At 54.6% G+C, this 11,099-nt stretch overlaps 4 protein-coding genes across 4 annotated transcripts; 2 read left to right on the forward strand and 2 right to left on the reverse strand.

Annotated features, from left to right (window-relative positions):
- Nucleotides 1-165: 165 nt before the first annotated feature.
- On the reverse strand, nt 166-2,203 carry CCMA1212_001124 (putative polyamine oxidase 4; the record flags this gene model as incomplete). The annotated part of the gene is made up of 4 exons (XM_073698558.1): nt 166-765; nt 877-1,184; nt 1,286-1,871; nt 2,051-2,203. 4 exons carry the CDS (start codon nt 2,201-2,203, stop codon nt 166-168), a joined length of 1,647 nt encoding a protein of 548 aa, XP_073563092.1.
- Nucleotides 2,204-3,958: 1,755 nt separating this feature from the next.
- CCMA1212_001125 (Very long-chain specific acyl-CoA dehydrogenase) lies at nt 3,959-5,863 on the forward strand (the record flags this gene model as incomplete). The annotated part of the gene is made up of 4 exons (XM_073698559.1): nt 3,959-3,965; nt 4,084-4,949; nt 5,026-5,411; nt 5,527-5,863. The coding sequence occupies 4 exons, from the start codon at nt 3,959-3,961 to the stop codon at nt 5,861-5,863; spliced, it is 1,596 nt and encodes a 531-aa protein (XP_073563093.1).
- A 986-nt stretch (nt 5,864-6,849) lies between these two features.
- CCMA1212_001126 (Mitochondrial nicotinamide adenine dinucleotide transporter 1) lies at nt 6,850-8,120 on the reverse strand (the record flags this gene model as incomplete). Its single annotated transcript, XM_073698560.1, has 2 exons — nt 6,850-7,604; nt 7,670-8,120. 2 exons carry the CDS (start codon nt 8,118-8,120, stop codon nt 6,850-6,852), a joined length of 1,206 nt encoding a protein of 401 aa, XP_073563094.1.
- Nucleotides 8,121-9,727: 1,607 nt separating this feature from the next.
- Nucleotides 9,728-10,449, forward strand: CCMA1212_001127 (uncharacterized protein; the record flags this gene model as incomplete). The annotated part of the gene is made up of 3 exons (XM_073698561.1): nt 9,728-9,837; nt 10,044-10,206; nt 10,354-10,449. The coding sequence occupies 3 exons, from the start codon at nt 9,728-9,730 to the stop codon at nt 10,447-10,449; spliced, it is 369 nt and encodes a 122-aa protein (XP_073563095.1).
- Between the last annotated feature and the right edge of the window lie 650 nt (nt 10,450-11,099).

Below are 11,099 nucleotides of genomic sequence, written 5' to 3' on the forward strand. Positions count from 1 at the left end.
CCCCATATCGAGACGACGGCGATTCATCTCGTCCAATCGAAGCCGCGGGATGACGATGACGATATCATATATTTATAGCACGAGCACCCCGATGGCCGCCTAATCTACAGCATACCGAAGGCTCCTGTATGTACATCAACGCATCTCGACGCCGCCCAGCCCTGGTCAGACTCCTGGAGCCACCTGCAGGCTGCAATTGTACGCTTCCGCTATCCTCTTGCCGACCGACTCGCCACTCCAGTAGGCCCCCGTTGCGGTGCCCAGTGCGACAAAGGGCGCCGTGTGCTCGCCTGCCAGCCACAGCCCTTGCACCGGCAGACCGTGTCTCATCGTCTTGATGTCCTCGTCGCCGTGAGTGAGGCCGACCTGGAAATTGCAGTAGCTGCCGTGGCCGGCCAGCTCATCGCGGACCCAGTTCGTTGCGAGACAGCATACAGGCTGGCAGTCTGCCGAGTCCTCAGAGTACTGCGGCAGCCTGGAATAGTACGGCTTGAAGAAGTTGAGCAGGAACGCATCCTTCTTCTCCCTGCTTTCCAGCTCGGCCACCCTTGCTGTCAGGAAGTCGGACTGCTCGCCGTAAATGTAGAAGAGCAGCGTCGGGTGAGCGGCTTCGGGTGCGATGCTGGCCAGCTCAACCACCTCCTGATTCCACCCCCGAGCGTTCTCGGCATGATACTTTGGCGCAATCCACTGGGCAAATCCCTGGACTCTGCGGCCATCGCCCTCGGCAGGCAGCCAGAATGCTTTAGGGAAGCTAATGTAGACCTGGGACGGGTTAGCGATTTCGTCTCTGCATTGTCTGGCATAAACGGTCCCCATTCGCCATCAGAAACCAGCAACAACGACGACGATGGACGAGGTCAAAGCATGGCTAACCTTTTCAAGGCTCCCGTAGCCGATGGAGCCAATGGCCTTTGTGAGCACCGGCGGCAGGGGAGGGTCGAATGCGGTGAGATTCCGTTTCAGCCACCCCAGCGGGCATGTGACAACGAGCTCGTCAAACAACAAGGTCTGGCCGTCCTTGAGCTGGACTCGGACCTCGTCGTCTGGCTTTGTTCGGGAGAATATTTTGGTGGCCACGGAACTGAACGATATGGTTGCCTTTGAAAGCGCTGGTCTTGCCACCTCCTGCAGGATCTTTTGGTACGTGCCCGCGCAAAAGAGGTTCTCTGTGCTTGGATCAGCTTCCGTCCAGTGTTCGTTCATTGTCTGCTACTCTCGAAACAACGCCGTTTTCTCGATGCATCCCAGGCCAGAACAAAGGATTATATCATCGTCAACTTACCGCCTTCGATGCATTCCTCCAACCAAAAGAACTTCAAGCTCTGCTGACCAACAGGGCTGCCGACGAATGTTCCCCACATCTCCGACATCTGCAGCACCGTCTCTCGCTTCTTCTGGAAGTTGTCCTCGGTTTCTGGAATCTTTTCTACCACCTTTTCTTTGAAAAAGTCCAACAGGCTTACTCTTTCATCGATGTCCGCAGACGACTTGTTAGAGTAGACAAAAGCGTCCTGGATAATGTCCCACACCATGGTGGCATAAGTCTCTCCCTCTTGCACTGGGAGCAGGCTGCCCGCCTCATCAAAGACGTACGACGTCAGGTCCCAGGTTCCAACAGCCGTTCTCGTCTGCTTCGCCAGATCCAACATGGGGTTGTCGTCGGTGCCGTGGATCCAGTTTGGTCCCATATCAACCAAGTGCCCGTTTGCTAGTCTCTCCTGATACAGCCGGCCGCCGATGCGATCCCGGCCCTCGATGATGGTCACCTGGAACCCATGCTGCAACAGTATATCCGCACACCGAAGGCCTGACAATCCCGCACCAATGATACCCACGCGTGGTTTGGAATTCGGGCCAGTTTTCCTGCGCTGTTTGTAGCAGATGTGAGTAGCGATCCTTCCATTGTGAGAGTCATTTGAAGATGGTCCTGTGATGATTGCTTTTTCCCGCAAGTCTGCTGAATGACACGGATGTTGTACAGAAGAGCATATGTGTGACAGAATAACCGCGGGATATGAAACAACATGGTGGGGGAAACGTCTTATACCTGCTTGAAGCTCTCCATGGCGGCGGCTGTCTTCACCGAACGGTCTGATGCCAGCTGCACCAGGCTGTGGATTCGCGATGCCAAAAGGTCTTGGTATATCCTGGACGAAGCTTGTTTTGAGAGACTAGCTGGGTACATTGCATAAGCGTCCATTTTGAATAGGTGTGTAAGTACTTGTAGATGTTGGTAGCTGTGTGTTGGATCGTGTCACTTGACTTTTGAGGCTCTAGGGTGGATGGCGATGGTGAGACTGAGGCAGAGGGAGGTGGAAGCTGTCCCAAAGTGGTATAAGAGACAGAAGAATGGAATGATGAGCAAAGATGCAGGTCTGCTGAGTAGATGTAGTTGAACAGAGACAGAAGTAGAGAGAAACAACATATATTAAACCAACAGCACATATGTGAGAAGGATCCGATATGCGGGATGCGAGATATTGAGGCCAAATTGGCAGATAGTCGAAAGGGGCGCCATTGGTCGATCACGCGGACCACGAGGCACGACCAGGTCCGGTGACTGGAGGGTGGCCAAACGCCCACAGACGACGGCGCTTGCCGTGTCGCATCTGCAATGGAATTATGATAATGTGCATTTTTTTTCCCCTTCTCATTGAAGTCAGGTGCTGGGGGTGCAACCTGTTGTTGAAGCTGGTACAACAGTCACTGGACTGCTGCTCGTTCGCGTACTTGAAGTTACCTTTCACCAGCCTTGGAGAACCACCCAAAGAGAGAAGAAAAAAAGGAACGATTTGGTATCAAGTACTTACCTACCAAGGCGTAAGCTACCGCTGGCCAAGACCCGAACCATGTACGGTATATACCTTATTGCAACCTAAAGCAGTGGTGAGTTGTCGCAAATCATCGGCTTACACGCGAGTGCGAGACGTGAGTCCGTCAGCCGTAATGCAATTGTGCAGATAATACACGTCACTTTGCTTGTATGGTGTACTTTATGAGAAAGAAAAAGTGAGAAAAAAAATGAAAACAATGGTCGGAACTGTTTTCCGAATAGTGAATCGTTGACAAGTGGATTCTACGGCTTCGTGCGGGTTTAAGGGTCCATCTATCCATCAGGGCCCCCCTCTTTAGTATAGCGGCGCGATCTATGGCATGGAGCGGTCTTGTCAAGCATCTTTCTGCATGTGGGATGTTTGCCACCTATAAGTCGTCGAGGGTGTATCATGGTCGAAGTATTGTCCAGAGGCTTAGTGGTTAAAAAAAAAAAAAAAAAAAAAAAATTCGAGGCGCAGTCGACAGGTCCTAGACGCAACAGACGTGGCTGGACATGATACCACGGTTGGCATGTGTAAGTAGACATGGGCATAGCGTGGACAAGGTTAGGTAGGAGAGGGTACGCAAGAGGAATAGGTTAAAGGTAAAGGATCTGTGCTGGGCAGGCTTATGAACTCTCCATGCTACAGAAATTGTGCCTTGATCATTTCGGGGTAGTAGTAGTATCCTCTGTCCTCGATTCATTGTGCAACAGGGAGTTTCACATGCCCCAGACTTGAGATGGGCGAGATGCAACCCCACACTCTCCAAATCTCTCCCGGCCGATGGCACTCCGACCATCTCCGCTCTCGTCTCCTTCCAGGCTAGATTCTTCCTCTACAGTACAAGGCACCTTCTCCATACAAGAGACGCCTGGAGACTTGAATCGAGTCGACCATGTCCCTCATTTCGGTGAACGGAATCCGGAGCACAGATGCTTCATGTTGCATCTCCACCATCGCCGGGGTGCATCAGCAGCTTCATCCCTCCTCAGCCAATCACAGCCCGCCTATTTCAACCCCCCAAGGTACCCGCCCCAGCTTCTGCCGAGGCTCGACGGCTTACGGCCAACCAGATGCATCAGCCGCCGAGCATCAGATCCGAGCATCCCCAGACTTAAAAGCAACCTCGTGCCGCTGGAATGCAGCGTCAATTGAGGCTGACTGTCTTGCCCTCGTCTTCCTTCTTCTGTTCTCCTTCTTCCTCTTCCACCAACTTGGCTTCTCTCGAATCTACAGCATCTCCCTTGATATAGACAAGACATAGACTTCCCTCCTCCTCCTCCTCCTCCTCCTCTTCCTCCTCCCGCAATGGCTCCCCCGGCAAAGACCTTCACGCGCGAAGAGGTGCGCAGCCACACCTCCGACGATTCCCTCTGGTGCATCATCGACAGCACCGTCTACGACCTGACCGACTTCGTCGACGCCCACCCCGGCGGCGAGAGCGTCCTCAAGCAGGTCGCCGGCCAGGACGCCACCTCGGCCTTCTACAACCTGCACCGCCACGAGGTCCTCTCGCGCTACGCCGACCTGGCCATCGGCACCGTCCAGGGCGAGACCCCCGAGGTCATCACCCCGAAGCCCGGCGACCTCAGCCCCGTGCCCTACGGCGAGCCGCTGTGGCTCTCGCCGCACTTCAAGAGCCCCTACTTCAACGAGTCGCACCGCCGGCTGCAGCGCGCCATCCGCGTCTTCACCGACGAGGTCGTCAAGCCCGAGGCCCTCGAGTGCGAGGCCACCGGCCGCCACATCAGCCAGGCCGTCATCGACAAGATGGCCCAAGCCGGCATCCTGCACATGCGCCTCGGCCCCGGCAAGCACCTCCACGGCGTCAACCTGCTCGACGGCGCCGTCAAGGGCGACGAGTTCGACTACTTCCACGACCTCGTCATGTGCCAGGAAATGTGCCGCCCCATGATGCGCGGCTTCCAGGACGGCAACATGGCCGGCATGACCATTGGCCTGACCGCCGTGCTCAACTTTGCCCGCGACGAGGCCTGGAAGAACAAGATTGCCGGCGAGGTCTTTAGCGGCAAGAAGAAGCTCTGCCTGGCCATTACCGAGGCCTTTGCCGGCTCCGACGTCGCCGGTCTGCGAACCACTGCCGAGAAGACGCCCGACGGCAAGCACTATGTAAGTTCTTTTCATCACCCTCCCCCCCTATCAAGCATACATTAGATCGCTGTTTCTCATCCTCAACCATCTACAGATCGTCAACGGCACCAAGAAGTGGATCACCAACGGCGTCTTCTGCGACTACTTCGTCGTCGGCGTCCGCACCGGCAAGGCCCTCAGCGTGCTGCTCATCGAGCGCGGCCCCGGCGTCGAGACCAAGCCCATCAAGACGTCCTACTCGCCCGCCGCCGGCACCGCCTACATCACCTTTGACAACGTCAAGGTCCCCGTCGAGAACCTGCTCGGCGAGGAGAATAAGGGCATCCACGTCATCCTCAGCAACTTCAACCACGAGCGCTGGGTCATGTCCTGCGGCTCCATCGCCGCCTCGCGCTTCATCGTCGAGGAGTGCCTCAAGTGGTCCAACCAGCGCATCGTCTTTGGCAAGCGCCTCATTGACCAGCCCGTCATTCGTCAAAAGTGAGTCCCCCCCCCCCCCTTTGAGCAAGCAACGGACTTGACCTAGCTGGTCAACAAGTCACATCAGAAGGGAAGAAAAAGAAGGAGCATCGTCAGTGCTAACAGATTCATACAGACTCGCCAAAATGATCGCCCTCGTCGAGGCAAACCAGTCCTGGCTCGAGACAATCACCTACCAAATGTGCCACATGCCCTACAAGCAGCAGGCCCTGCACCTCGCCGGCCCCATCGGCCTCCTCAAGATGAGCATCACCCGCGCCGCCCACGAGATCGCCGACGAGGCCGTCCAGATCTGGGGCGGCCGCGGCCTCACCCAGTCCGGCATGGGCAAGTACATTGAGCACTTCAACCGCACCTACAAGTTCGACGCCATCCTCGGCGGCGCCGAGGAGATTTTGGGGGATCTGGGCGTGAGGCAGGCCATGAAGAACTTTCCAAAGGCGATGCTGTAGAGACACATGTGTGTATTGAAAAGGGAGCGGCTGTTGACGGATATTTGTATGACATTTTATTCATTGGTTTGGAGAATTCGGAGTACCGTGCGGCGTTCTGTGATTTATACGTCTGTAAATATCCTTTTCGGGAAAAAAACAGCTTCAGCCATCTACGGATGGTATCATCAACGCATCTTGCACTTACAGGCAATGTACTTTTCTATATCAGGTATCTGTAATTGTCCATCAAGTCCGAGTCCACATTTACACCGTCAAACCATGCAACAAACATTTAGCATTTCATCTGGCTGATACTACCGACTACGTCTCAACACCCCGTTTGATTCAATCCCTCACGTCTTGGTCGCACACAAAACCGTTGACAAGCGGCGTAGATACCATGTAGCGATGATTACTGTTGGAAAAATTGTCCATAGCGTGTTCGTCTGCATTGCTTATTGAGAGATTATACACAAATAGTGCTCCCTCTTTCGCAGAAACAAAGCCCAGCGACGTGCTAAAATGCCCAGCATGGTCAACACCTCCTACCCATCCGCGTCCCCCTTCCAGTGCACTCACCATCCTTCTGTAGCAGAGACCGAGCAAAGGAGACATGATACAGAATCCCGCTGTCCATCAAATTCCCTCCGGATGCAGAAACAGGAAAAAGCAGATAAAAACAACACGTGGCTAACAGAGACCTGACCCAAAGTTTTATAGAGAGCGGCGCTGCTGCGAAATCCGGTTAACCCGGCTTGGAAAGACGTGTTCTATAACGTACAATTCGGCGAAAATGGGGGGGGGGGGGGGCGGATAGAGAGAAAGACGACCGCAAAATAAGGGTGCATCTACCCTTGTGATCCTTTGCACATTGTTTCGTAATCATATGCCCATGGACACATGAAAAACAGAGAGCCGCCAAATGGAACACATTCGCATGCTCTTCTGCGCATGAGCCGCCCAATGCAACGATCGGCATTCGTAACCCGCGCATCGAATGGCCGTCATGAAGCCTCTTGCTGCGCCCGCTGTATCTCCAGAGCTTGAAGCTTCTTCTTGTTCAGCTCCCTCATCACATACTCGTATGTGAGCATTGTTACCGTCGCAGCGGGAACGGCTCGCATCATGTTGGTACCCATGCCGGCGTAAAAGGCCCGCCATCCTTCTTCGTGGAGAATGGTCCTAAAAGTCATGATGACGCCCTTATACTTGGGCCCTGACGCCGGCTTCGCTCCTGGAGCTGCCATGTCCACCAGGAAGGTCTCGCCAGCTACCGGCCGTCTCTGGGTCTGCAGCCGAGTTCGAATGACCTCATGCGGGTAAGTGGCGCTGCTGGCCAGTATCTTGGACAAGATGGAGGCCGAGAGGATGCCTACCCAGTGTGCCTTTTCTCCTTCCTGTACTTCGCCCATCCCCTGTCCGGTGAAGGTAGTCTTGAGAAATTCATACGTGGGAAACTGAACGGCAACGTGTGTCAAGCCGAGAAGAGCCGGGGTGAGGCCGGAGTAGAAGGAGGAAAGGCCTTCCGAGGTATACATCTTCCTCGCCGCATCAATGGTCGATCTGTAGTGCCAGTCGTGCATGACCGGCCTTGCTGTCGGGGTATTGCCAGGACGAGCAAACGCGTGATGGCCTCTAGCCGTGTTTGGATTGCTCTGCGACATGAGACGAGTCTTGATGACCCATATAGGGTTCGTGGCAATGGTGCTGCTGGCGCCGGCAATAATGGAGGACCAGAAGCTTATGAGGTGAGGGTTATCTGTCTAACGGGTCAGTGGGACAAGTAATAGCGGCAACTATTGCACGAAGACTCTGCCCACGCACCATAGTACTGATATAAAAACGTCTTGCTCTTGTTATAGACGGTAAACCACACTGCCCAGGTGGGCAGGTATCCGAGCACAATCGGCCCCAGACCCCGGTACAACCCGCGAACGCCCTCCTCGCGCAGGATGACCTTGGCTGTCCCAACCAGCCCATTGTACAGCTTCGGGTGGCCGACGTGCCGGCCCTTGTCCACCAGGGTGAAGCCACCCTGGGCCTGCAGCTTCGTCTTGATCACATCAAGAGGACAAGTCACGATACCCGACGTGAAGCCGCCAATGGCTCCTGAGAGGGCGTTGAACTGGGAGTCGGAGGCGGAGAGTGTCCATCGGTGCAGCGGGGTCAAGCCCCCGGCGATTGCGGGCATTGGAGGATCGGCGAGTCGATAGGAAGGTGACGCATGATCTGCAGGCGAGGGCTGAGCTTGCTGGGAGGACTGGTCGTGAGACATAGCACCCTCACCAGAATTGGAAATGGCGGAAGAGGAGGAGTCTGTGGTTACGGCGAGCGATGTGATGATTGTACGCTGTCGTGGAGGCTAGAATTAGGCGCCGATGGTGACGAGGTGTTGTGTCGAGGACTGCTCGCAAAGATGATATCAAAACTGGCTGACTGTTGATCCGGTCCGGCTGCGTCTCGCGAGAGACTGTCCACGGCGCTGCGTGTGGCGTCGAGGACGCCGCTCTGCGGCTGTATCTAGAAAATCTCGAAAAGTGAAAAGAAGATTCGCTCCTCACTCCGGCTCGCTCTGAATATCGCAGTTGCTCTTGATTCAAGGATCCGTTCGGTCCAGGAAAGTCCGGGTACTGCGGGGAATGCTCCCACGCGCAGTATCCGTCCTCGCCTAGCGAACGCCGCCGGCCATTGACTTGTGCAGCGAGAAGAGGCAGTCGCCGAGAGAGCGCGAGGCTGTGGGATGGATCGCGATGTTCGGGTGTTTGAAAGGGCGTGCGAGGAGTGGCGGAGGAGAGAACGGCGTCGGAGATGGAGGGAAATGAGAGGGAAAAGAAGATGGAGCGAGAGAAGAGAAATGGTGGAGTGGACGAAAGAGAGCCGGTTGGCAGTTCGGTCGCCTGCAGTGCGCCGTAGGGCGGTTGAGACTTTGGGGCCTTTCAGTGGAGCCTCGAACGGCCACAGTGGGTTGAGCCCAGTGACTTTGGTGTCCTTGGCGGTGCCTGTGCAATCGATGGCGCTTCAAACGTGCTGGGCCTGAGCCGGGCCGGTGGTCATGTAGTATTCCATTGAGTTTATATCCATCCGACTGCGCTAGCAATTCGATCAACCGTTTGTCGGGTGTCATGAGAATGACTTCATGGATGGCAAAGCACTGCGATGTCCTTGCAGATCAAGACGATGCAGGGACAGAACGAACAAACTGATAAGAAGAAACCGAGGCGCTACGTCAGAAACAAATGACGCAAGGCCAAGGTACATCATGTACTTCAGCCAGGGACACAATTGCTTGGCCGTATCGAACCCGGCACCGACGGCGCATTGGCTCAACGGCCCTTTATACGTCCGTTTTGCTTGGTCTATGCAAGTAACTCTTACATAGCAACACCAGGCAAAAATCCATCTGATCAACTACTATATCCGGCCTTCCCGTGTTGCCGCTCGGTTCTTGCAGCTGCGACTGCGGCATCACATGCTGATGTACTCCGTACGGCATGGCGTAGACAAACAAACGGCCAGTCCTGCATCTTCCGTGCAGCAACTGATGGTTAGAGACGGAATAAAGATCACGGGTTACACACTCAGCACGTTCCTCCAAAATCCCCACATCGGCCTGCGTCTTCCGGGCCACTCCGCATATTACTCCGTCCCGGTCTGAACGAAAGCAAAGCACACCACACCGTAAATGACCGCCACCGTTTCAAACGCTTCCCCCACCAAGAAAGCCGACCGTTTCACCACGTGACATTCCGAAAGCTCTCCCAACTTTTGCGGTCCCGCCGAATCATCCCATTTCGCGCATATTCCATCAAGCCGAAAACCACACCTTCAATCGACAAGCAAGACAAACGGCCGTTCGCCTTTTTCCCTCGACAAGCCGACACGATGGTCTCCCTCGCTCCTTTCGTCCTGAAGCGGCCTTGGCTGACCAAGATGCTGACGCCCGCCGCCAATTGGTACGCCAACGCTGCCGGATACCGCCAGCTCGGCCTGAGGTACGATATGCCGAACCTTTTTGAGCTTTTTGCAATTTTGGGGGAGACTGGATGCCATCAATGAATTCGAAGGAGGAAAATCAAAACAAAAGAGCTAGGAATTGTGGTGGGGACAAGCAAGACATGAAGAGCTGGGAAACTCGTTTCGGACGTCAAGGCGCAATGAGAAATATCAACGGGTCCGCTAACGCTTCAACTCCAAAAAGATACGACGACCTCCTCGAGGAGGAAAACGAAGCCGTCCAAATCGCCCTCTCGCGCCTCTCGCCCAAGGAGGCCTACGAGCGCGTCTACCGCATCCGCCGCTCCGTCCAGTGCAGCACCATCCACAAGCTGCTCCCCAAGGACCAGTGGACCAAGCCCGAGGAGGTAAACTGCTCTCTCTCCTTCCTCTCTCTCTCTCTCTCTTTTACACACACACACTCTCTCTCTCTATCTCTCTCTCTCTCTTCTACAATTCCGGCTTGGTGAATATGTGGGCAACGAGGATTGATTGAAATTGACATTGCGCTCTAGGACGTCCCCTACCTGCGAACCATCCTGGCACAGGTCGAAGCCGAGCTCGCCGAGAAGGACGCCCTTGACTCCATGACCGTCCTCAAGAAGCACTAACTTAACCAAAATCTACCTATACACCCAAAAACGATGGAATGAAACGCACGTTATTTTGGCTCGGGCCGGGCAGCAGGCAGGATCAAGCAGCAGCAGCAGCAGCGGTGGCGGCGGCGAAGTGGAATGTTAATTGCTCAGAGGCCTACACAGGTCTCTTGTATTAAAAGAGAAGAAAAAAGCTTAGACATGTTCTAAAACCCTTGACTCCCTTTGCTCATCGCCTTGAAAATCGGTGTTCCTCAAGAGAGAGAAGTGATGCAACCACGTCACGTTTGATATCATTATCGTACTCAAACTGGCTACTATTTGTACAAGAGTGTAATGCAAATCCTGGAACCAGGAAACACATACGCTTCCCCCAAAAAGATGCTTTTTTTTACCCTGGCTCAAAAGCTCCCCATTAAAAGCTCCGGTCAATGACAGCTCACACCAAAGCATTCTCCTCCAGACCGTCCCGATCCACCCTCTTGTAGTCTCGACAAAAATCATAGAGAAATCCTGCCGAGACGCCGCAACGCCAGATCTGAACCCGTAAAGACACCAGCCAGTCCCCTGCCACCTTGCCCATCACCTGCTTTTGTACTTGTTCTCTCTATTACTTTTCCTTGCCCCAAATGTCGAATAAGGCGCACAGTGGTGGGTTATTTCCG

This window comes from Trichoderma ghanense (assembly GCF_004382785.1).
Source record: "Trichoderma ghanense strain CCMA-1212 chromosome Unknown scaffold_0, whole genome shotgun sequence".
In the NCBI taxonomy this organism is placed as follows: Eukaryota; Fungi; Ascomycota; class Sordariomycetes; order Hypocreales; family Hypocreaceae; genus Trichoderma; species Trichoderma ghanense.